This window comes from Balaenoptera borealis, assembly GCF_965194805.1.
Source record: "Balaenoptera borealis genome assembly, chromosome: 13".
Lineage (NCBI taxonomy): Eukaryota > Metazoa > Chordata > Mammalia > Artiodactyla > Balaenopteridae > Balaenoptera > Balaenoptera borealis.
The window spans coordinates 19323172-19351021 of record NC_138870.1 but is presented as its reverse complement, the minus strand read 5'-3'; the positions used below and the strand labels follow the sequence as shown (position 1 = coordinate 19351021).

The 27850-nt window shown below is 38.0% G+C and overlaps 1 protein-coding gene across 1 annotated transcript in view; it reads right to left on the bottom strand.

Annotated features, from left to right (window-relative positions):
• Window positions 1-18685: 18685 nt before the first annotated feature.
• ETNK1 (ethanolamine kinase 1) overlaps window positions 18686-27850 on the bottom strand; it is a 71915-nt gene continuing 62750 nt past the window's right edge. The window contains exons 7-8 of the mRNA XM_082352007.1: window positions 24770-24843; window positions 18686-24437 (exon numbers count right to left, since the gene is read on the bottom strand). Coding sequence (XP_082208133.1) covers window positions 24365-24437; window positions 24770-24843 — 147 coding nt within the window. The 3' untranslated portion in view covers window positions 18686-24364. The remainder of the gene's footprint in view (window positions 24438-24769; window positions 24844-27850) is intronic.

The window sequence follows — 27850 nt, the reverse complement described above, 5'->3', positions numbered from 1 at the left end:
TTTCAGCTCCTAGAGGCTGCCCTCTGTTCCTAGCTATATGGCACTCCTACAACCTGCAGCTTACTTCTTCAAAGCCAGGAGGAGATATCTCTTTCATGTTTCAAATCTAACTTCTTTTAAGGGCACACCTGATTGGGTCAGGCCCTTCTGGGATAATCTCTCTTTTGATTAATACAAATTCAACTGACTAGGGACCTTAATTGCAGCTGGAAATCACAAGTTATTTGAGATGTCTGAAATATAGAGTGACTGGTGACATTGAGTGGGAGAAAACCAAAGAAAAAAGCTAAGTCACATAAGACATTGTAAGCCAATTGTGGAATGTGGCCTTTATCTTAGCAACAGTTAGAACCCATGAAGGAGTGAAGGTTTTTAAGAACAAAAATGTGAGACTGGTCAGACCTGCATTTTAGAAGAATGGCTCTAGGGGGCAGTAAGAATGATAAAGAGGACAAGTCATTTGAGCAAGTATTTGTGGAATGAAAGGGAAACCTGTGGCAAAAATAACTCTAGAAACTACCCCCAAAATAAAACGGCATGCTCTCAGAAATGCTTGAATTTGAGAAACAATTATTATAACCAGAAAAAAAGTCATATGCCCTTCCTCCTCTAGCCTACCACAAATATACACATATGGCTTTTGATAAAATAGCTGAGAGAGAGAAAAGGCAAAATGCAAAGAGAATAACCTTTAGGGGAGAAGCATACTGCAGTCCATACTGTATCTTCATCTACTGTTGCCGGGTAGGGTAAAATTTCATCCTTAAATATCCTTGAAGTCAAAGTCAAAGGGATACAGAAAACTTGGCCAGTTACAAAAGTCACTGTGTCCACAGAATAAATTGTTCAGAAGAACGAACATGCCTGATGGTGAGACTGAGTGAAACTTTTCCTCTGTTATTTTAAGTAATACACCAAGCGTTGGGAGAGGTCAAAACAGAGGAATGACCAATGCACAGGTGAGTTTGATGAAAAACGTCTCCTGATGAAGGGAAGAGAGAATATGGCTCTGCAGAGAGAAGGGGCACATCCTGATCATAAATTTATCTCCATCCGTGGCATTTGATTACATCTCATTCGCTGTGTCAAAGGCCTTATTTTGTGACTGGAGTATCCTGTGTGTATAATAACTTGCCAGCGTCATCTCTTGGTCCTTTTCAGGGATTAACTACTTGCTAAATTCATTTATCAAAATTAAAACTAGGTTTTCAGAATGTTGCCATCCAAATCCCAAGAAACTATGAAAGATTAACCTTTTGCAGATCCTTCCAGACTGAACACCAGTGGGTGACACCAATGCAAGTGATTAATAAGAGCTTTCTAAGGTCCAGGGGAGGTGCTGACAGACATTTCCCTCACATGACAGCATAAGTCATCTCCTAATCAACCTATGAAAACACACACCCTGATACTCTCCATACTAATGGAACACTTCCAGCTAATATTTAGAATATCCATAGGAGTTCTGTTTTGCGTTAGTACCAGAGGTTTTTCAAGTGTATCAGACCTCCTCGATGCTGTAAAACAGGATTCATTAACTCAGTCTCGTTTAATCATTCTAGAAGCAACAGTAGCAGCAGCAGAATGAAAGTCAAATCCAGAGTGAATTAGTCATAGCTTTTCTGTGATGCTGTTTTGTTTTTTAAAAAAATGGCATTAGCTAACATTTTTATCCCACTGACCCCTGTACCGTCCGAGTTGTATACAGCCTGTATACTCACCACGGAGAAGCACACTCCGCTTCTGTCTTATTTCTTCCTCGTCTCTTTACAGCCCGTGGTGCTATCCTGGGGCCTTAGAGGCATTTCATCCACATATCCACATTCGCACAAAATGTTCCAACACCTTCCCAGTACAATCCTTGACATTTTCCCTCCCCTCCCTGAGAGGCATGTGCTGTGAACCTGCTCCTTCTTGCATGTGAAGTGGCAGCTGGGCTCATTAATGGTTCCCTCAGATCCTCTACGTCCTTTATTCCTCAAAACAAACTCTTTGGCTCCATTCATAACAGGTCTGATAGCACCCTAAATAAAGTGCCGAGACTTTGCTTCCCATTAAAGGGTACGCGTTAGACCTGGATGGAGATATAAAACGGTACGTGTCCTATCAAAGTATTCCCAGATTCCCTTAATTACACTTAGGGAGTTGTTCCCTTTGAATCCCCTAAACAGGTGGTGAGTGATGTTTTCTTTACCCCTCAGGGGCTACTAGCTTACAATATAATCATTTAACTGGGAAACACACGGGTTATGCTAAAGTCATTCATTTTATATATATCTGGTATACCTAGCATTACTGAGCATATATGGTTACCATGCACTGTGTGAAGCAATTTATATGCATTATTTCCACCAATCTTTATGACTCTGTAAGTTATGTTTAATTACCAATATCCATTTAAACATAAGGAGACTGAGGTACAGGGAGTGTATTAATGTGTCCAAAGTTACTCAGCTAGCAAGTGGCCAGACCAGGAGTCAGACCTGGTCAGTCTGGCCCCAGAGCCTGGGCCATACTCACTGACTGCCTTCCCCTTCACCCTGGGTGAAGCTCTGCAGTAGGTCCTAGAGTCGTGTGGCTGGATGAGTCACATGGATGCTGAAGACAATATTTCTGCCCCACATCCACCCAGAGCATAAATTCCAAGAAAAACACCTTAAAATCTATTACAGAGGTAAGAACAGAGTGGTGGTCCAGCATGGAAAATGGAATAGCTGTCTCAGCCTAGAGGATTAAAGAAAGCTTCCCCAGGGGAGTGACATTCAAGCCACAAATGTGACAAAGAATATCTGAGGAAGAACAGACAATATACTATAAAGTACAATGTTATAAAAGGGGATGTACTAGGAAAGGCAAGAAGCTTGATATGATGGCACGAGACATGGGACCATGGAGAGAGGAAGAGGATGAGAGTGACAAGAGACTGAAAGGTTAAGTTAGGCCTTAATTGCGATGCTAAAAAGTCTGCATATTATTTTCAGGTAAGGGAGCCAATTGCTTTTAAGCAAAAGGATTACATTATTAATGTTAACTTTTGGGTTGCTTTTTTTTTTTTTTTTTTAAAGAATATTAGCCAAGTTAAAGTACAGATAATGGAGTAGAGAGAAAGACCAGAAGAAAAGGCACCTGTTTGGAAGCCAAGACAATAGCAAAAGCAAGACATAAAGAGGGGTGGCTTCCCTGGTGGCACAGTGGTTAAGAATCTGCCTGCCAATGCAGGGGACACGGGTTTGAGCCCTGGTCTAGGAAGATCCCACATGCCGCGGAGCAACTAAGCCCGTGTGCCACAACTACTGAGCCTGCACTCTAGAGTCCACGAGCCACAACTACTGAACCCGCAGTGCTGCAACTACTGAAGCCCATACACCTAGAGCCCATGCTCTGCAACAAAAGAAGCCACCGCAATGAGAAGCCTGTGCACAGCAAAGAAGAATAGCCCCCCTTGCTGCAACTAGAGAAAGCCTGCGCGCAGCAACGAAGACCCAACACAGCCAAAAATAAATAAAATAAAATTAATTAATTTTTTTAAAAAAAGCTTAAAACAAAAAGACATAAAAAGGGCCTGAGCCAGACCAGTGAGAAGGAAAGGCCAGAACAAGACACATGAAAAAATTTCTCCACACTACTTACTCCACCATTGAATGCAAGCACCAATAGAGTCATCCATCTAAGATAACGGAGAAAAGAAAAGTAAAGGAGAACAGGGCAGGAGATGGAAACCATCCATCTTTGAATTTAAGGAGCATGGTGAAGGTTTGAAACAGAGGAAGATAAAACTTGTTAGAGGTTAGAAAGGGTGATCTGATCTGTACTGATAGTTCACCTGAGGTTGGATCCTAGTGCCACAAATTGCACAGGTGTGTAATTTTTTCCAGCAGGGTTCAGAAGCTCAGTAACAGGAGCAAAGAAAGCAAGTGGTTAGCTTCATCTTAAATTTCTGTAGAAATTTACGTAATGCTCTACTACCCATTTTAAAAATTGACAGCAATCACAAAAGTCTAGACTGTAGGAAATAATAGGAAAAATAACTCTAGTTCCCTCAACAAATAAATCATAAGTTGAAAGAGAGAGAAAGAAAGCAGGAATCTGTACATTGAAAAAATATGAAGAGAAAGAGCAACGCATCACAACGTGGGGAAGTATTTGGATACTGAGTCCAGCAGACAAATTATAAAATAATATTTAAAAATTGGCATGGCAGACATTAGAAATGTGAACATTAACTGGATTTTGTGCTACTAAGGAATTACTCACATTTTTGGAGTAACATTGCCATTGTGGTTTTGCTTAAGAGTCCTCAGGTTTGAGAGATTGATACAGACACACTTACAGATTAACTTGGTACAGGGCCGGAGCTTGCTTCAAAATAATCTGGGAAGTGGGAAAGTGGGTGGGGACATAGGTAAAGTAAGATTGGCTATGAATTGATAACTTTGCAGCTGGGTGATAGGTACATAGGGATTCATTATACTATTCCGTGCACTTTCATATAGGTTTCAATTTTTCTATAACAGATTTTGTTTAAGGACAAAACAAGATTCTATTAAGTGAATAATGGAAAAATTGCATTACTCCTAATCATGGCCAGTTAGGGAGATAATGAAAGAGAGGGGAAATTTTTAAAGGGAGGATACACAAGTCAGAAAAAGGCAGAAAGATGAGAAGGACTGGAACACAGAGGAATAAAGGCATAAATACAAACAGAAAAAGAGGAAGCAACCAAGTGAAAGACAGACTTGTGAAATGACATTACCACCTTGTGGTCTTTTAGGATATTGCCCTTAAATACTCCAGCCATGATGTTTTTTCACACCTGTAGGCATTTGTGGGGATGTCATGCCTACACTTGCACCAGGTGTAACTGAGGTCACGGCCATACCTAAGCTTCTGTCTGGAGGTTTCTTATTTGTGACTGAAATTTAGCTGACTCTCCTAATATTTTCAGACTGTACTTCCACTCATTCTCACAAGGTTCCCACATTTACTAAGTTTTATCATCCTGAATGTCCCACTTTATATATTCAGGGTTAGCTTCTAATTTGGTATTTCAGGACTTTGTGAACAAATCTTTGTTCACCTTATCCAAACCCTTAGTGTTTTGTTTTGTTTTGTTTAAAAAAAAAAGCTTTATCAAGATATAATTGATATCCAAAAAACTGGACATATTTAATGTATACAATTTGATGACTTTGGAGATATGCCGAAACCATCAGGACAATCAAGGTAATAAACCTATTCATCACCTCTATTTGTTATATCATCTATTTGCCACTCTAACTCCAGCCTAATCTTAATTTCTAATTCCTCCATCTCCTTGTGCAGTCTACTCATGTTTCTCTAACCTTGTCCAACTCCACAGAAGTTACTTTTCATTGCAGTATGTGACAGAGCAGCATACGGTATTTATACAGTGTGGGAGTGCCCCACGAGACAAAGGAAAGGATTGGGAATGTGGAACCAAAGGGATTCTACAGCTAAAGTGGCCCCACTATTCAGCCAGATGACCCAAAGAAGAACGTTCCATCTCATACTCAACAGCCCAAATAGCCCCGATGCCATTGCTATCACCTGGTATTATCTTTTAAATTCCTCCTCCTCTCTAGCCTCCTTGCTTCCTTCCGGTAGTGCCCTCACCTGACCCTCCACACTGCATCTAGTTACTTCTCCAAAATGCAGATCAATCCTGTGATTCTCCGCTTAATACCTTCCAGTACTTCCTAACATCCACGAGAAAAAAATCCTAAATGCAGACCGCCAAGCTCTTCCCAACACAATTCCTGCTTTCTAGTCTTATCCACTACAGTGTCCCCAACGTACACACTCTGCTCCAGCCATGCCAGGCTGCTTGCTATTCCCAAAAAGGCCACTGAATGTGTCACACTCCCTTGCCTTGGCACAGATTGTTATTCCTGTCTGAAAACCCATTTTTATGCCTGGTTAACTCCTAATCTTGGTTTGTCTTAACTTAGACACTGAGTTAAGACTCAGACCTAACACAGCTGACCTCACTTCACACCTGAGTGTTCCCATAGCACCTTAACGCTACTACACTTAACTTATTGTGTTGCGATGATGTGTTTACAGGTCTCTCTACAGTCCTGTCTCTAGCCCCCTTAGACTCAAATGGAAGACAACAGGAACTGTGCTGTACTTATTTAAGCTTTCCCAGAACTTAGCACAGTGGCCCGCAAGGCGTGGGTATGCAATAAAGATTGGCTGCCTTCTCCTCTGCAGCTATTTGTGGAAATCTGATCTCCAAAGTATAGAGTGGGTGGCCAGAGCTTTAATGAAGAAAAGAGATACCATTTGGGGCTGATTGGGTTGGGTATTTTTTAATGATACTTAGCCAGTGTTAGCAAGGATTCTCTCTTAAACTTCAGCGAGGAAGTAAAAATGTGTTCAAGTCTTGCAGAAGTAAATACAACAAAATATATCAAACATATGTATATCATTAAACCCAGAATTCCACGTGTAGGAACTGAAATTGACAATATGCACAAAAATCTTGATACAAGAATATTTGTCACTTGACAATATGCACAAAAATCTTGATACAAGAATATTTGTCACAGCAGTATTGACACAGTCTAAAAAAAAATCTGGGAACCCAAAATGTCCAGAATAGGAGCTTTAAAAAGCAAACTGTGGTATAACCATATGATGGAATTCTAGGCAGTCACTAAAAATTATATAACATGAATTTAAAGTTATTCTCTTGAAAAGCAAAAAACAAACGCTGGTTATAAAACAACTGTGGCCAACTTAATAGTGCATGCATGTGTGTATGTGTGTGTGAGAGTGTGTGCACACGTGCATGCATGTGTTTGTTTCTATCATGGACTAATGCAATAGACTTATGTACATACATACACTTATACACAAACATAAGATACCCATGCATAGTGAAAGTTTGGGAAATATGTATAACCAAAATGAAAATAGGTTTATAAATAATGTAATTGTTGGCTCCTCTGTACTTTCTTTTCTTTTCCCCTGTATTTTATTTTATTTATCTTTTAACATCTTTATTGGAGTATAATTGCTTTACAATGGTGTGTTAGTTTCTGCTGTATAACAAAGTGAATCAGCTATACATATTTCTCTGTACTTTCTGATTTTTCTCCAGTGAACAGGTATTGCCTTTAAAATAATAAGGGGAAAAATAAAGGTTTTTTTTTTTTTTTTAAGAGAAGAGGAAGAAGAAAGGAAAGGCGGCGGAGTCCCTGAGGCCATCAAGAGAGAACCTAGGAAGCTGGCCTGAATCTAAAAGAGCATCTGAATCTTAATAACACAAAGACCAATGGAGTTTTACAGAAGGTTAAGCCAATTGGTCATATGTGCCTTAGTGTCAAGTACTCAGATCAATATGTACTTGAGGTCAGTGTCAGTGAATGGTAATGATTTAAAGAGGAGGGAGCTAGAAAGAGGTGGTGATATCTGTCAATATTATGGGTCAGACTATTCACATAACCTTTCTTTCCTTGGTTGCCCCAGCTCACCCCTTCACTCGCCTCCATCCTTACTACAGGGACTTGGAGAATACTAGAAACTTCCTTTATTCGTGGAGAACAGGAGGGATATCTGTGGAAGTAGTGCACAAAGAATACCTAGGCCAAGTGTCTGCCCAGACTATCTGGATCTTCTTCACTAGACTTGGGCATCCCTCCCCTAACCCAGAGCTCAGTGGACAGAGCTTAGTGCTTGGAAATTTATTAAGTTTAGGTTTCATCAAAAATTTCATACTGTTTGATTTACAAAGAAAACCAATAGGGAAAATCTCCTGTCTCACTAGAATGGATATCAAATATTCATTTTGAAAATTCTTTTGTTCTGACAAAAAAACCCACTAAAATCATACTAGATGAAAGAGGGAGTTGAAGGTTGTGATGGTTAATTTTATGTGTCAACCTGACTGTGTCAAGGGATACCTCGCTAGCTGGTTAAACATTATTTCTGGGTGTGTCTATGAGGGTGTCTATGAGGAATTATGCCGTACCAGAAGCTCAGGGTTGTTGTCTATTGTTGGACATTCAGAGGAAGCAGATCTGATTTGGTAGGTAGGAATTCATGCTATTAAGCTCATACATCATAGCCTTCTTCACTGTTAATGTGGTCATATCATCTATGTGCCCATCGTGCTAGCCCTAGCGTGGCCACTGATATAGGCTGGCAACATCAAATGGCCAAGCCGTTTTGACTGCTTATTTGTTTAGTGCCTCTCCCATGGTGGATTCTATCTGGGGCATGGTTAATGTAAGAATGATCTTTACACATCATGTCCACTCCCATATATTCATCCATATGTCTCTTAGATCTTGTCACCAGTCTCCCGATCTTTTTTCCTTCTATCTCTGACCAGCTTGTCACTGCCGTTAGTCCTCATACAGTGTAACTTCCTTCCACACAAGGTGGATAGCCTAGTGTACCACCCACTGGGAATATTTTCCTTCACTGCAGTTTTTTCAAGACCACCCTGAGTGGAGCAGTAATTCAGCTGCTGCCCACATCAAGCTTACATCTACAAAACAAGCCAAACCGTCTATCAACCAAGCTGAGGGTTTTCCGCCTTCCTTCAGCTGGTCCTACAGGCCCTCCCACGTGACCAGAGGTGTGAACTGGAGGAGGGGCAGTGGTGCAAATATGATGGATAGTGTAGGGGGTGGGTTATCTGCTCATTCATTCTGCTTGAATCTTTTGGTCCTGCTCATACTTGGTCCAGATGTATTATTTCCAACCTATAATGGACTACCACTGAGCCCACCTGACTTTATAACCTGGTATGACCAACAGGATCCAGATCATGATGGCCATTTTAAGACACATGGTTACTTGGGGTCCCACGTTCAACTGTTCCATCTCTACTGGGGACCAGTAGCACACTAACAGCTATTTTTCAAAAGGCAATTAATTCTCTGCTGCAGATGGCAAGACTTTACTCCCAAACCTCAAGGGGCCAGTTTGTGATTCTTCCACTGGGAGAAACTCCTCATTGAATCTTTCTCAACCATTGACATCTCCAACACTGTAAGGTCTATGAAACCACACAGCCCAAGTGGCCGAGCTACTTACACCAAAGGCTCCATTTTTTGCAGAGGTTACCAGTTCTAAGCCCCACTCGAATCTGGCAGCCTCCCATATCACTCACTATATGGGAGGAAGCAGTATTCTTAGGTGTGGAATGTGGTGCCTCTGGAATCCAAACAGACCTATTATGCATTGTGATTCCTTCTTCATAGTCAAAAATGCACAATGTAGCATTTTCTCATTTCCTTTGGAGGGGACATCATACCATATTCTGACCACTGGACTCCTAGAAACTTTACTTAAGAGGTAGATCTATGAATCGTCTTAGGGCTTATCATGTATGTGTTTTACCAAGGCCTCCAGCATGCTAGCTACCCCCGACCCCGTTTATCTTGCCTCATCAGCAGAATGTCATTGCTGTAATGGATCAATATGATGTTCCAGGGGATGTCCAGATGGTCTAGATCTATTCGGACTGTATTATGTCAGAGAATGAGAAAGTTAAACATTTCCTGGAATAAAATTACAAATATATATTGTTTTTCCTTCCGTGTAAATGAATACTCTCTCTGATCCCGGCATGGCTTAAGTGTGATTCATGTCAATCAGAGGCAACAAAGGACATCAGTCAGAAGTACCCATTTGCATCACAGAGCAATGGTCTTGAAAGCCCTCAAAGAAGAGAGGTGCAATGCAGTCACCCTGGGAGAACTGCCCAAGCCTAAGGAGTGCAGTAACCACCCTGGGTACCAGCAGAAGAAGGGCGTGCAGAGTAAAGGATGCTAAAAACCACGCTCGCTGCCCTTGGGTGCTGTAGACCAGAGCCAGTACCATGGTCAAAACATATAGTAGAGAATCAATGCATGGGCCTACAAGTGGTTCAATCCCAGGAGTCAGCAGTAGACCATTGGTAACCCAGAACCCTAAACTCATTCTGGTCATACGTGAGTAAGAGTCATTTCAAAAGCAGCACATCAGAACTCTTCAGGCAGTGGTCTTGAATGACCCGTTGATGTGCTGTAGCTGGCTGATAGCAGCTCATGAGAGCCAACTGTTAGCATCTCTTCCCAACTCTGCAATCAGTGACATCATGTTAGTAGCCTGAAATTGGCCACGGTGACAGTTTTTATACCATGGGAACTGGCAAACACTTCAGGGCTTTCTTGTGAGATAGATGGTTGTTAAAGTGCTCTTAAAGGCCAAGCTACGTTGGAGACTGAAACTGTAGGAGCATCAACTAGCAAAATTGTGCCCCCCAGCAGGGCCAGCTCCAGAGGCGAGTGGGTGAGGCATATGGTTGGATATATCAAAGCCTAAGGATTGGTTAGACAATGATGGGAGAAAAACAGAGGTGGCCAGTAGGTGAGGATCCTGGTAGGAGGGCCTGAGGTGACACACCAGAGTCTAGGCTAGATAACAATGACAGGCCAGAAGAGGGATGTTTGGACAGAAAAGGAAGAGGTCCAAGTTCTGGAGGTTTTAATGAAGGAAGAGAAAAAGTAAGGTGGAAGAAAATGAAAATGAAAAAAGTTAGATGAATAGGAAAGTGTAGCCAAAGATTGGTATAACAGTTTTATATTTCTGTGGTGCATTTTCAGATGACGACCTAGGCACAGACTATGATCAACCAGATAGGACGCTGATATGAAATGGAAATGTTAAAATTTGAAGAGGGTAAAGAACTTCCAGCCTGGGTTGCTGGAGGGACCTTCTCAGGTACAGCTAAGCTGTCCGTGGTGATGACAGCAGTGGGGATGAGACAGGGCTGTGACTGAGACCCCGAAGCCCCTCGTGAGCAAGGAGGCCTGACCCGAAGAATAGAAAATGACAGTAAGAAGAACAAGTTGAGTATGGCATAGTTCGTGAACTTCACATTAGGCAAGTGTGTGCTGGAAAGAAACAGTAGTGGAAGGCTAAGAAAAAATCTACGGTGCTCCGGGCCCTAAACACACGGATTAAAGAAAGTGCGAGCAGCCTCTGCTCTGGGGACTCTAAGTGGTATCCTCAGGAGAGAAGCTGTTCTCAGTTCAGGCAAAGAAGAAAATACCTTGTGAAACAGTTCATGTTTTTATACGCTCTTTCCTTAAACCCCACCCCCTAACACACCCACACATACTACCTACTTGCCTTCCCTACTTACAACAGAAAAACCCTAAGATAGTCTGCGTTCCTGCCATCTGTTATCAGTCAGCTTGGGCTGCCATAACAAAACACCGGACTAAGTGCCTTAAACAATATTTATTCTCTCACAGTTCTAGAGGCTGGACATCCTTGATCAAGGTGCCAGTTGATTAGGTTTCTAATAAGAACTCTCTTCCTAGGTTGTAAACGCTGCGTGCTCACAAGCCCTTGCCTCAGCGCGTGAGCGCTTGAAGAGAGAGAGCAAGCTCTCTAGTGTCTCTTCTTATATGGACAGTAATCCTATCGGATCGGGGCCCCAGCCTTAAGAATTCATTTAACCTGAATTACTTCCTTAGAGGCCCCATTTCCATGCTGGGGGTTAGGACTTCAACATATGAATTTGGGGGAACACATTCAGCCCACAAAACCATCCAAAAGCCAGGCAAAAATGACCCTTATTTGGCAAGAACCTACATAATATTTCAGAGATAAAAGACTCAAAGAAGTGAAACTCAAAGCCTGAGACCTCCAAAGACAAGGTGCCTCCCTGCAGTAGCCAGTGTTCAGATAAGGTGAAGCTACCGGGAGAGTCAGCCCACGTACCAGCTGCGTGACTCAGCAGTTTAAGGAGGGGGCACAGCAAAGGAAGGGCAGGGATGTGCCAAAGTGCAGAAGAGTCCCAATTTCTATATGAATCTTTTCAAATGTATTTTGGTTACTGTATTCTAGCATTTTAGAACTAGAAGGGACTCTAGCGGTAATCTTATTTAATCTGCTCATTTTACAAATGAGAAAATGAAGCCCACAAGGCTCCTGGTCATTCCTGGGAGTTCCTGCCACCCGAACAGGAGGATCTTTCTACTATGTGACACTTTACCTCTAGTTTCTGGCTGTCTCCAAAAAGATGTTCTGAGTTGACAAGGAAAAGGAACAGAAACTAAACTCCACTCAACCTATACAAAGACTGGTGCTATTAGCAACCCCCTCTAAGCTTTCATTTTTTTATTGCAAAAGATAAATGAGCTGCTGTTGACAACACAGTATCAGGTAACATGAAGACAAAGGAAAAGAACGCTGCTCCTCTAACCTAGGAAGGAAACTCACTGGCAAATGTAGCCAAGGGGTTACTTTTCTTTCTTGTTGATTTTTCTTTTTAGACCATTTCAAAGCTGGAACTCAGAAATCTTTTTTAGCAGGATTGCTTTAAGTTGTTAGGGATGTCATGAAGACAGCCTTTTACAAGGCACCTACACAGCCTTCTGCTTCCATGTGAAAAAAAAAAAGAATAACTGCAAGAAGCACAATAAAATTTTAAATTCTTTTCAAAGTGTTACAAAGAGGAAAAAAGAGAACAGTTTGAGTTAGATTCGTAAAATGTGGTGAGATTAAAAAGGCAATCCTTTATCAACTAATTACTAAATATATATAGTTTTTAATAAAAGGGACTAAATCATTTTCAACTATTAAGATTCACAATACAGAGACCTCCCTGGTGGCGCAGTGGTTAAGAATCCCCTGCCAGTGCAGGGGACACGGGTTCAATCCCTGGTCCCGGAAGATCCCACATGGCACAGAGCAACTAACCCCCTGTGCCACAACTCCTGAAGCTCGCGTGCCTAGAGCCCGTGCTCCACAACAAGAGAAGCCACCGCAAGAAGCCCGCGCACTGCAACGAAGAGTAGCCCCCGCTCGCCACAACTAGAGAAAGCTTGCACACAGCAACAAAGACCCAATGCAGCCAAATAACTAAATATTTATTAAAAAAAAAAAAAAGATTCACAATACAAAGAGTTGAGAAAACCAGTGAGAGAAATTGCAGTAGAAACCAGAATGTTTGATTCATAATCTTGTGTTGAATTAAAATAGTACAGTAAAAATACCTGATATGTCAGAGTAGTTTTAGGTTGATTCCTCTTTTGTGATATTCTGGTTGGGTTAAGGGAGCACAGGAGATAGTCCAATGCAACTGCCAAATCTTCAGTAAAAAGTAGATTGTTGCCTGCATAACAAATTATTAATGATGGCCACTTTAAAAAATAAAGTTCTGGTATAAATCAATCATGTTTGGCTTGGGTTTTATTGACACTTATGCAATATTATGAGAAAAACAATTACAGATTCTGACTGAAACTCATCTAGAGAGAAAAAAATCTTTCACTGCTTGTTTTAATGTTATGGACATACATTTTAAAAAATATACACTGGTTGAGGGGGCTTGAAAAGCTGCTGGGATGCTAGATTCTAAGAACACTGAATTCTGGTCATCTCCAGGAAATCAACAACAGTTAACAAAATATCCACAAACTTTTCCAAATTTGGGCTCAACTAAATTAACATCAAGCCATGCAGAAGTATATGTAAAAAAGTAGAATGGATTTCTAACTTCCAATGTAGTGAAGTACAGCTTCCCTAATGAAATCACTTTTCAGGTATCACACCAACTCAGGAAAAGTTATTCTGGATAGCCATTTCCAAGGCTCATCTCTCTCCAAGATCAAATAATGCCTTTTGATTTCGTTTTTTGCTCGATTGGAAATATTTCCTAATTATTCAATACTTTGATTCATTCATTTAACAAACATAAAGTGAAGTCCCATTACATAACTAGCACTAGGTAAGGTTATGATACCATAAAGATAAATAAAGCTCATGTTGTGAAGGCTCATAAAGTATACCTGGGGAGGCAAACTTATAGCCAGACAATTATGGATAAGTTCACTCATAAGAGGTGTTCCTGGGCACTGCAGTGAAGCAGAGGGAAGGGCCAGAAGGGACAGCAGCGCAAACACGGAGATGGCTTTCTGGAAGCGATACTTCCAAAGTAGTTGGCACAAAGTTTTTAAAAGCTTTAACAAAGTCAAGAATTAACCTGGTCAAGAGGATAAGAAGCATGGAAAAAAGCAGGGAGTTTTGAACAAGATTGACATGTCCCAGAGCTATAAGTAGATGGGTGTAGCTCTATCTGAAAGTGTAAGGCAGTAGGTGAGAAGAATCTGAAGCTGAAGAGAAGAGCTGAGACCAAACCAAGGAAGGGAAGTCTTCTGTGCTTGGAGAGCCATTTTCAACAGTGAAATCGTCAACAAAAAGCACAAAAATGGGAAAAATGTGGTACTAAATACATAATGAAATACATAATGAAAAGAACATTTACAGTATGAGAGCTAAAACAAAAGGCAGAACCTCAGCGTGTTCAGCTGGGAATTCACGTGTCAAGGGACTCAAATTTTTCACCACTCTGCACAGGCACAAGTCCACAAATGACCACAAAAGTGCCCCAAAAATTGACTTTGGAGTTATAAGTAAATTTTAGCAGGCAGGCGAATTCACAAATATGGAATCCATGGATAATGAAGATAAACTGTGTGTGTACTCACACATAAATATATACATGTATAACACCACACACTGACAATAGAGAATATGCCTTCTTCAAGAACACAGATTAACAGTGCCCAAAGTGAATCATATATTAGGTCAAAACATCAATAATTACCATAAAGTAGAAATAACAACACTCTCTGATCACAATGGAATAAATCAAGATATTAAGAACAAAACCAAAATTAAAAAGGTTCTTTCACCTAGAAATTAAACAACTTGGGTAAAAAGGAAAATATATACAAATAACACAATTTCTGAATATTAATTAAAACACTGCAAGTTAGAATATATGGTTTTTGTTGAAGGTGGTAATTAGAGAAAATTTCAGAACCTTTAACATCTATGCCAATTTACAGTATTAGTTAAATTCCCAACTGAAAAAGCTACATTAAAGAGGTTCCACATTGAATGATGGAGGAATATCTCCTATTGGACCAAAGTTCTCACAGATAACTATAAAATTGGGATATAAAACTACCTAAAAGCACTAGGAAGCAATCAATAGCAAAAGAAACCAGATCAGGATTTACATTTAGAAAAAGAGAATGGCACTGAGTTTCCCATTTTATTAACCTGAGGGCAAGCCACAAGTCAGAGGTTTGTGGGGCACCTAAAACTCAAAAAACCTGCAGTCTTTACTTGAAGAGCCAGAGGACAAAGTTCAAAGCAACCGCAACAGCTGGAAAGTATGGAAAGAAATTCCGAGAAAGACCCAGAGATGACACTAAAATCTGCATACAGACCGACCAAATCTCTGGCTGACTTCTAAACTACACAGGTGTGGGGCACATTCCAAGCAGCCCAACTAAATCTAAAAAAACAAAACAAAACAAAAACTGATCAAAAATTTTAGCTGCTGTCCACCAAGGAGAGCCAGAGTTTGAGTACAGCCAAGTTACATGCCTGCTAAAACAAACAAAATCAATACTTTTCAGAGGATCATAACAGAATCAAGAGTCTCTACAACATATCAATCACAAGTCCAGGAAACAAATCAAAATTACTAGGCATACAAAGAAACAGGAAGATACGAACCATACTCAAAAGAAACCAAATCAACAGATGGTCCCTGGGATGATCTATTGTTGAAATTCGTGGACAAGGATTTTAAAGCAACTATGCTCCAGGATGCAAAGACTATACTTATATTGAATAAATAGAAAATTTAAAGAAAAATAGAAACTCTAAAAAACAATGAAATGGAAATTATAGCTGAAAATAATATCCAAAATTTAAAAAGTCACTGAATGGACATAACAGCAGTTTGGAAATTAGAAGGGAGGAAAGAAGTCTACGAAGTATGAAGACAGATCAACAGAATAATCCAATCTGGAAAACAGAGAAAACAGACATTGGAAAAATAATGAACAGAGCATTAGTGACCTGCTGAACAACTTCAGTCTAACTGTGTGTAATTAGGGACCCATAAAGGGAAGAGAGAATGAGTCTGAATATAATACTTGAAGAAATAATGGCTGAAACTTCCCCAATTTGGTAAAAGACATAAACTTACAGATTCAAAACGGTCAAAATTCAAGCAGAATCATAAATACAAAGGAAATCACATCTAAATACATCATAATCAAATTGCTAAAAACCAATTAAATACAGGACTTGCAAGCAGCCAAAAAACAAACAAAAACCCCGAAACACCACACTACAGAGGACATTCATTTGAATGATCACCAACTCATCAGAGGTCAAAACAGTGTTCTTAGGAAATACAAGTATTGAAATATTAAGGGGTAAAGAAGATTTATGTGTGTAAATTGCTCAAGTAATTCACAAAAAGAAATAGAGAGAAAATGGTAAAGCAAAGGAAGTAAAATATTACTGGGGGAATCTGGAAGAGGATATAAGGGAGTGCATTGAAGCATTCTTCTGACTTTTCTAGTATTTCCTAATTCTGTCAACTGATGGAATTTAGAAGCAGTAACGCTCAACAATGAACAATTAAGGCACCCAGGCCTTAATTTCTAAATATTCTCTAAAAAAACAACAAAAAAAAATGTCAGGGATCCGTGAAGAAATAGCTGAATTGAGGGTTGGTGCAGGGAAAGTACAAACCTAGCCTGGAACACCTTATGTTGCCAAAAAAGGAAGTGCTCTAAAAATGAGGTGGGCAATGTTGAAAGAATACAGCAGCCAACTTGAAGGAGCTCTCAATCACCAAGCTGGAACAAACTGAGCGACAGAATGACTGTAATAGAATTATAGCCCACAGAATATCCTTGTGTCCTTACTGGTTGGATAAATAAATAAAGGTAAATAATAAAGGTACAGCTCTTCCTTACAGTAAAATTCCAATTTATGAATGTAGAAGGAAAGAGAGAAATAGAAAATCAACATCATGCAAACATCACAATATTGTTGCAGGAAAAAACTGCCAATGGATGCTAAAATTAATAGCAAAGAAACCGCACAACTTCCAAGTATCCTCTTCCACAAGCTAATTACCAATTAAAAGTAAAACGTGGGGAGAGAAACCTGGCAGACACTTCAATTAAGTAACTAAGGTTAAAACCACTAGTAACATATGTATTAACATCTTACACCTCATATGATACACTGAAAAGGGCCTATTTCTATGGTAGTCTTGACAAAAATACATATCTATATTATCAGAGTAAGGAAATAAGAAAAACAAATATGAAATGGTAGAGGCAAGGAAGAACTCTGGAAAGCTGAATCAGAAATTGGAGGTGTCAGTATGGACTCAATTTCTAAAACATACATGAATATGAGCATGTGTGCATGCGCGTGCGCACACACACACGTGCGTGCGCACGCGCATTCCCTTGCTCTGCCAGCTAAAAGGGCCTAAGATCAGTGATATCCCAGGAGCAATGAGCATCCCTAGTTCTCAGATCTAAATTTCTAAATACTAACCCCCCCCAAAAGGAACCAGGCTCCTTGGAGAAAATGCCTGATTCCAGGGGTCAGGAAGGGAAGTACTAAATTAGTCTGCAATTTCTTGTTTTACTAGAAGGTAAGTAAGTGCTCAAAAAATTTCAGGGTATATCAAAAGGACAAATGAACCAGATTTGATGGGGTTCCCCCAAGCCAAATCTCAATTTAATATCAATATATATAAGGGTAGTAACAAATTATAATGCATTCAATAAAACAGAAACCCATGAGTATATACTTAAAATACAGTCACATGGATGGTAGATCAGAAAGAGAAAGAGAAAGATAACAGACAGACACAAGAGGATGATTCCTTACAGTAAACAGAGATAGATAAATAGATGATAGACAAGAGATTCCTTACAGTAAAAGGCTGATATACGTGAAGCATGCAGCAGCACTAGAAGTGACTATTTTGCAGCCATCACAATAAAGACTGGTTTAGATAATTATCAAGTATTGCTAAATCAGGGGAGGAGGACAGGAGATGTTTGACAAGGGGCAAAATACTTAAATCTTAAAGTATCTCCCCACAGACTGCTTAGTAGTTACCACAGGGAAAACAACTACACAGTGACGACATAGAACAATACTTTGACCAGGTGATCAAAATTAACATCAACATCGATTTCCTCAGATGTGATACTCTAACAAGGACAAATCACTTCTGTAGTATTTTGGCTGGGATACATAACCTCAATCTAATCATTAGAAAACACCAGACAAACCCAAATTGGAAGGCATTCTAAAACAACACACAAACACACACACACTGCTGACTATTTTCATTATGGAAAATTGATCTTCATGATAAACATTATCTGAAGGTAGAAATCATATCTTATCTTTGTATCTCCACCATCTATTACACTACCTGAAAATTAGAAACTGAGCTTAACAAACATTAGTTGACTGGATAGTCCCTGCCTAGACTGTAAGAGGCTAAGTCCCAAACAGTGTCTTTATTCCTGCTTCCAGCCCCAAGCACAGTGAAAACACAAAGTATAGTGGCTAGAATAATGAATTTTTAAACTAGGTAAACAAAATTTTTTCATAATTTATACAATATTCTACATTCTAATCTCAACCAAATTTTCAAAAGTAAACTTTTTTCAAAACTTTTAAACACTGTATTAAAAAATCAGAGATTAGAAATTTAAAGACTCCAAATATACAAATAGTTATACACAAACATTTAAAAGCTTTTTCTACAATAGGAAAACCACAAAAATAAGTTGAAGTAACAAGATTTATGGATACAAGCAGTTAGAACTCAACTTTATTGTTACAACCAATTTTTATTTACAGAATATAAATCTCTTCAAAAAGATACATTCCTTCATTTAATCAATGTTGTAAAAGGCCTTATTGAACAGAAATAAAGCCTAAACATCACTTATATTTAAACAGAAATACAGATTCATTAAAAGTTTATGAACACATAGCAAAAATGCATTTTTATTTAAGCAGTTACATGAATGAGGCTGTTTTTAATTTTCTTCACTGGTAACCCCATTTTAACCAGAGAACAAATTTTACTTAAATTAACAGTAGTAAAAATGTAAAAATTAAATTTTAAACATGAAAAGAAGCAACAAAAAACAGGAAGTATCTTCATTACCAAACAGATTAACAAGTTCCCAGACACTCAGATACTTTCTGAGGCATATCAAAACACCTACATCAAACGTTGCATTCATTTGAGAGGTATCAATACATTTTCAGTGCTGAGACTATTTGTAGCACTTACAGTATTTACAGAGCAGCATTATACTACTATGGTTCACATTTGAGAAACATAAATTTAACCTTTATGCCACAATTTCCCAATTCAACATACAGCTAATGCAATGACAATTATTCATTTTGTTTTTTTCTTCTGAAACTGATAAGGACACTGTCATTTAACAACATGGAATAATGCCAGGTCTTCTTTCTTAAAATAATGGTATATTTTAAAATCCAAATACTTCAAATCATGGAAACTTCACCCAGCTATACAAAGGCTCCTAAATACAGTAGAGTTTAAAAGTTTCCTTTTTGCAGATTCTACCAATTTATAATGACTTTAGTACATGTAAGTAACAGGAAACTTCTTCAGATTGTTGCACAATAAAAATTACAGGGTGTCACTACATAATTTAAGTAGCAGCACAGCACAACCATGCAAGCGCTCTCATTTCCTCCACTGCTTTTGGGGGGTCTTTTCCAGTTCACAGGAGCTAGTTTACACGGATACCATCAGGTCTTAATCTCTCTGTTAAAGTTCCTTTTGAAATTTAACTAATGGAACAATTCAAATCAGCCAGCTTTTTCTTACCCTTCACTAACTCGTTCAAATATAACATGTAATGTTTTCAATTTGTATAAACACCTTGTGTTTTGTTAAAATGATTAATGGTATTAATACCATTAATGGGCAAGGTGTAGACAAAAATATGCCTACATTTAGGGATTAAGAGTATTTTACAGAGCATTTTTTCATAACTAGAAAGCCATAGGATGCGTAATGAACACAGATTTTATTTTAACTTGCTGTTTGATAACATCAGTAGCATAGTAAGTGCATTAAGTATAGGAAAGAAGAGAAAGCAGATTTCAGGACAGAAACCTACTAAAAACTTGAATTCTGAATGCCTCAAAGTCAAAAGGGTATTTTCTATAAGCACTGTATTATTTTTTCTATTCAAATAGTTTAAATCTGTCCATTTCAAATTATGATCCAGAAAGGAAAAATTTAGTGTTAAAAACTGTTCAGAAAAGTCTAATTCATTGTGTAATATATCTTATTAATTTCAGTTTTCAAGTATTCAAGTCATGCAAACTCAAGCATTTTCTTTTATAGCAATACATTTACGGACTAAACCTCAAAGATGGGGAAAAATTCATTTAAAATAATCGTTACACTTTTCTGTCTGAAGACATCAAACCCAAGACATAACACTGTAATCTCACAAGTGGTATGTAGCAGAAAAAAAGGTGGTTCCATATAACTAATGTCTTTCGTTAAAAAAAGAAACAAAAACAAAACAGATTGCCTTAATATGTAACTAAGTTTCCAGTCAAAGACATTCTAAAAATCTAATGAAGAAAATTCAGAGCAAATCAATTTTGAAATAAAGATAAAGCTGCTTTACCACATATTTATAATTCACTTTCCTTTGTGCATAAAAAACTACTAGCATTTGCCTTTTGTGTAAAGTAGTGCAAGTTGCTGCCAATAACAAAACTCTCCTCCTAGCATAAAGCATTGTTAACTTTGTCTATCAACTGAATGACTGACTAATATTAAAAGCTTAAGTCTATATCACTTTGGAATGTAGTATAAAACGCTTATTAAAAGCAATTTAAAGCAGAAAATCAAACTGATAGTTTTCTCATTTACATATGAAGGAATTCAAAAATGGTACAGAAAGCTTTGTGTAATGTAAAAAAGAAATATCTATATAACTTTAAAAGTGGAGGTTTTTAACTTTTAATTGAGAGTGTTTGGGGGGAATTTTTCCTTTAAATCTGGAAGGTTTCATAATAAATATATTTATGAAGTTAAATATTTTTAGTTCAGCAAAAATGGAATTAGCAGTCATTAAAAGAACACATACCTCTTCTGTGTTTTACAATCCCATAATGAACAGCTTTATACTTAGAGAAGCCAACTGAGACATGCTTAAGTTGAACTAGGAGCTATTACTTATCATCTCCCTTGTATATGTGGGACTTAAGATTCACACTGAGATATATAAAAACTCAAGTTTTTTTTGTAGAAAAAGGTTAACAGCATTGAAAACAGAGAAGGATAACACTTCAGTCTGCAATCATAAAATTATATTTTTAATTTGCTTTAGCTTAGAATCATGACTCAAATAATGGAATTCTAACAATGTATTAATTTACTGCTTGCAAGAATCTAACCTCCAAAAACTAGTGGTCAACTAAAGATTGAAAAAAAGTCATATTAGGCACTGAGAGGCTAAATAAATAAGTACTGACATTAACAAAAACTGACAAACCCTATTTCCAGTTCCTCTTGTTACCCCACTGTGCAGCCCGATTTGTTGGCTATTTCCAGTCTAAAACCAAAGAGCTGGATCATTACCTTACAGAAAAATGTCTGCAAAAGGGAAAAGAATGCAAAACAATACACAATCTCATATGCAACATACAACTCACACTAATTTACAAATTTTTATTTACACTGTTTTATATACATTCCAGGCAGACCTAGTTGATGAGTTTTGTGCTCATATTGATCTCAAATGATCATGTATGTGAACAGTATGATTTACTACCACATCTCTTTAATTCCCAGAAAGTGGTGGTAACATGGGGTCAGGAGGGAAAAAAATCAAGTATTACTGGTCAGGTAAGATCATACAAGTATGTAAGGAACAAAGGGAAAACAAATTGTGGAATTTCGCTTGCTAAAGCATCCAGGCCACTATGGTCTATTGACTAACAGTGAGTATACATGAATGCCACTTCTCTAACAACCATTTTCATATTTACAAAATGAGCTTACTATCAGTTGAGTTATTAGGTAAGGCATTCAAGTTCCTTAGCTTAACATAAAAAGGCAAAAGACATCTCAGCAAGCCACAGGACAAAGTTTAGAGGGATGTTTTCCCTTTAGAATCCCTTAAATGGTCAATTAAAAGGGAAGCAAATTTTGAACCCTATTATTAGGCTGAAGCATGATCCCAAAAACCTGTACAGGAAGTGGGAACATCATAATACCCAAAATCTAGCCTAAAAGTGGGGGAAATATCTTAAATACCTTATTTTGTTCCCAAGATTCATTGCCTAGGGCTAAAGTGAGAGCCTTTATTCCCCTCTACATTCACTTCTATATGAATCTCTCTGAACCACTTACAAGAGTATCACAGCTAGCAGCTATGCACAATCTACCAGCAATGGCTCAGTGAATCTCTATTCAAAATAATTTGAAGAATATGGAGTAAGGTAGAAAAATGATCTTCTCTCTTCCCACAGTTCTCCAAGATATATGTGCACTTTTAAGAAGTCAGAAAGCAAAAAAATCAAGAGTACTACATAGTCTTCATTGTTCTAAGAAAATGTTCCAGCCCCAGATGAAAATTCCATGAAAAACAATTTTTCAAGTTCACTCTAACATTACATAAAAAGCTATTCATTGTTTAATTGGTTCCTTTCATTTAGTTAATTAGGTAAAATTCTATTGATCCTACAGTAATATGGTTTATAAAAACAGAAGTGAACATTTGTAACATTGGGGAGGTAGAAAACAAATCTTGGTCTAACACTGTTATATAGACACAAAACAGATTTTAAGATTCTATTCATGTAACTAGAATTTACCATTTTAAATGGCCTGTAAGTGTTTCTACTTACTTTATTAGCTTTAAACATCTTGAGATAATCCAAGTATTTTAAAGCACTTATCTGAGAATACAAGTCACTTGGAATAATACATCAGACTCCCCAGAAGATTTCTCAGAGGATAAATTTGTAGTTGCATATTCTGAATATGCAGATCCATTAAGCCAACTTTGTACATGGGCACTTATGTGACCAAAGTGCAAAGCTTGTCAGACTAATTTTCTAAGCAAAGTTAACCATGACTGCTCAACTCTACACAGCAGTCTTCAAAACTGGATGCTTGCTTATCTATCCCAAAGATCTAAGTTCCTTCCAAATAATAACTGCCGTCCTCTCGCTCTCAAACAGACAAAAACAAACAAAATCAAAAGAAATCAAACCAAACAGAAGCCCTCCTACCATGAGTATTTTTGCTTAATTCACATTGTTATATCAGATTTTAAGTGTACAAGATCCATGTTCTAAATGTTCCTTATTTAATTCTTTTAACCACCTCAACTTATTTCTCTGAAACTATTGATACATTTATCAAGTAATCATTTGCTATCATTCTAAAGACATGGAGCCATACTAAAACATTAAAACCACAGTGTAAGGAATGAATCTGAAGAAGTAAAAAAGAATTCATCTAAATGACATTTTCTTGTTCCCAAGTATGATAAGCATTCTGTCTTTGTTTCAAAAATTAGCAATTGCTGTACTAGCTACTATTTAATAACAAACAAAATATACAACATCTCAATAAGTAAAACAAAATTTTGGTTAGAAACAATTTGATATAGTAAAATTTTAAAAACAAACTGTAACTTAAATGACCATATATAGTATATGAAAACATTATTTAATACAGATTTTGGTAACATAAAATCATCATATATCTATTCCAGGATTATATGGTAAATATTAATATTTATACTGCCAGACTATATAGCAAGAGGGGAATTTAATTCTAAGATGTTCCCCCCCCCCCAAAAATGCTTTCCAATACTCCAGAAAGATGTACCACTAGCATAGACAGTGAATGTACTTCAATCTCCTAAACAGATATTTTTCTATGAACATCTTAAGTTATCTAAACCAGTGTCTGGCATTCCAAGACTAAATGATTCATTTAACTAACAGTGTGTCAAAATAAAAAGGTTACACTAAACACCTAAAATGTTTACTAAAATTAATCTTATTAAAGTAAAACTTAAAAAAAATTTTCTCTGGAAAATTTTCGTTGCTTACACTCAACAAACAGATGAAACAGATGAAAACAGTCACAGAATTCATGTTAAATTTATAATAAATAATTCACATATAACATAGATTAAATTATCAAAGGATTAAACTGACATCTTTATACCTTTTTGCTGATTTAACAAACTTCTTACCCACCACATACTGAGAGCAGTAGGTGTATTTCTTGACATCATTCAGACTTTTTAAAAAATAAATTGGTTGTTTAGAAGCATAATTTGTAAAGCAAGATAACCAAATTAAAATAATTTTAACATATATTGGCTTTTTGGAATTTCTTAAAATATCCACAAGCATTGTTCAGCTACTTAAGAATAATTAAATGTCTTCTTTACTCAGGCACCTTTAATGCAGTAACCTCAGGCTTCATTTTAAAGTATTGGTTAAAACGAACAATTGCATACCTATTGAGAAAAGAGAGTAACAACATAATTAGAGCTAAAAACCTTAATCCTTCGTTTATTTCCACCCACCCTTTCTAAACTGATTTTTTTTTTAAGTTTTTAAATTTTCAAGGGACATATTTTTAGTTTATTGCACCACCTACTGGACACTTTTCTAATACTGAGATCATTTAACAGATTATACCAGATTTCCTTGCAGACCAATTATTAAATGTATGCAACCTCTGCAGCATTTGACTAAAAATAATAACTACAATGTCCCCTATAAATTCTACATGTAAATCCCAAAAGAGTAGAGACAAATGTAATGCATACAGTAAAATTAAACTTACCCAAGGAAATCAAACTCAATAGTGGAGTATTTGGCTTGAATCAAAGCCCACAATCCCCAAAAGAAATGTGAAGCCTAAAAAAAGGGAAGAAAAATCAAGAATTATGATAATGCATTTCTTTGTAAAACAAATATTAAACTGTAAGTTTTCTTCTTTTTCATCAACTCCATGAACAATACTTTCTTGATGCTTTTTTACCACAAAGTGTCTAAAACATAGGTAATACTGAAGTGTACAGTTATCTGGATGGCTATAGACCACTTCTGTCCACAAAAGAGGTTATAATAAATTATAATCACTAAAAAAGAAATAGAGCCCAGTTCCTGTACCATGCTCTGTGTGGGCAAAATTGTTTTTGTGTGGTCATCAGCACTGATACATGTTGTTAGCTAAGTGTTTTTAATGGGTCATAATTGCTAACAGGATTTCCTATAAAATACATTAACAAAGGACTTTGTTTCTTAAAATATATACAAAAAGGAAAATCCAAATCTCAAAAAGAAAACATATACTGAAACCTGAAGATGTTCAGGGGGTGACAAATTTCTGAAATCAATTTTTATTGACCCAACAATTCTGCGCAATCAACGATGATATAAAGTTACACAACTTGACTTATGCTGGAGAAAAATGAGTCGTAGGACTTAAAGAGTAAACAGATGACTGTATAATTAGGAGTTGCACAATAATTTTGTATGTGTGCTTTACAATCTATTTTCATTTAATCACGATATTTTAAGATTCTGAGGGAGGAACCAAGATAGCGGAGTAGAAGGACGAGCTCTCACTCCCTCTTATGAGAACACCAGAATCACAACTAGCTGCTGGACAATCATCGACAGGAAGACACAGGAACTCACCAAAAAAGATACCCCATATCCAAAGACAAAGGAGAAGCCACAATGAGACGGTAGGAGGGGCGCAATTACAGTAAAATCAAATCCCATAACTGCTGGGTGGGTGACTCACAAACTGGAGAACACTTATAACACAGGAGTCCACCCACTGGAGTGAAGGTTCTGAGCCCCACGTCAGGCTTCCCAACCTGAGGGTCTGGCAACGGGAGGAGGAATTCTTAGAGAATCAGACTTTAGAAGGCTGGAGGGATTTGATTGCAGGACTTCGACAGGACTGGGGGAAACAGAGACTCCACTCTTGGAGGGCACACACAAAGTAGTGTGCGCATCGGGACCCAGGGGAAGGAGCAGTGACCCCATAGGAGACTGAACCAGACCTACCTGCTAGTGTTGGAGGGTCTCCTGCAGAGGCGGGGTGTGTCTCTGTTTCACCGAGGGGATGGGGACACTGGCAGCAGAAGTTCTGGGAAGTACTCCTTGGCGTGAACCCTCCCAGAGTCTGTCATTAGCCCCACCAAAGAGCTCAGGTAGGCTCCAGTGTTGGGTTGCCTCAGGCCAAACAACCAACAGGGAGGGAATCGAGCCCCACCCATCAGCAGTCAAGTGGATTAAAGTTGTACTGAGCTCTGCCCAACAGAGCAACAGTCAGCTCTACCCACCACCAGTCCCTCCCATCAGGAAACTTACACAAGCCTCTCAGATAGCCTCATCCACCAGAGGGCACACAGCAGAAGCAAGAAAAACTACAATCCTGCAGCCTGTGGAACAAAAACCACATTCACAGAAAGACAGACAAGATGAAAAGGCACAGGGCTATGTACCAGATGAAGGAACAAGATAAAACCCCAGAAAAACAACTAAATGAAGTGGAGATAGGCAACTTTCCAGAAAAAGAATTCAGAATAATGACGGTGAAGATGATCCAGGACCTCGGAAAAAGAATGGAGGCAAAGATCGAGAAGATGCAAGAAGTGTTTAACAAAGACCTAGAAGAATTAAAGAACAAACAAACAGAGATGAACAATACAACAACTGAAATGAAAACTACACTTGAAGGAATCAATCGCAGAATAACTGAGGCAGAAGAACGGATAAGTGACCTGGAAGACAGAATGGTGGAATTCACTGCTGCAGAACAGAATAAAGGAAAAAGAATGAAAAGAAATGAAGACAGCCTAAGAGACCCCTGGGACAACATTAAACACAACATTTGCATTATAGGGGTCCCAGAAGGAGAAGAGAGAAAGGACCCAACAAAATATTTGAACAGATTATAGTCGAAAATTTCCCTAACATGGGAAAAGAAATAGCCACCCAAGACCAGGAAGCGCAGCGAGTCCCATATAGGATAAACCCAAGTAGAAACATGCCAAGACACATAGTAATCAATTTAGCAAAAATTAAAGACAAAGAAAAATTATTGAAAGCAGCAAAGGAAAAACGACAAATAACATACAAGGGAACTCCCATAATGTTACAGCTGATTTCTCAGCAGAAACTCTACAAGCCAGAAGGGAATGGCATGATATACTTAAAGTGATGAAAGGGAAGAACCTACAATCAAGATTACTCTACCCAGCAAGGATCTCATTCAGATTCGACAGAGAAATCAAAAGCTTTACAGACAAGCAAAAGCTAAGAGAATTCAGCACCACCAAACCAGCTCTACAACAAATTCTAAAGGAACTTCTCTAAGTGGGAAACACAAGAGAAGAAAAGGACCTACAAAAACAAACCCAAAACGATTAAGAAAATGGCCATAGGAACATATATATCGATAATTACCTTAAACGTGAATGGATTAAATGCTCCAACCAAAAGACACAGGATTGCTGAATGGACACAAAAACAAGACCCATATATATGCTGTCTACAAGAGACCCACTTCAAACCTAGGGACACATTCAGACTGAAAGTGAGGGCATGGAAAAAGATATTCCATGCAAATGGAAATCAAAAGAAGCTGGAGTAGCAATACTCATATCAGATAAAATAGACATTAAAACAAAGACTATTACAACAGGCAAAGAAGGAAACTACATAATGATCAAGGGATCAATCCAAGGAGAAGATATAACAATTATAAATATATATGCACCCAACAAAGGAGCACCTCAATACATAAGGCAACTGCTCACAGCTATAAAAGAGGAAATCGACAGTAACACAATAATAGTGGGGGACGTTAACACCTCACTTACACCAATGGACAGATCATCCAAAA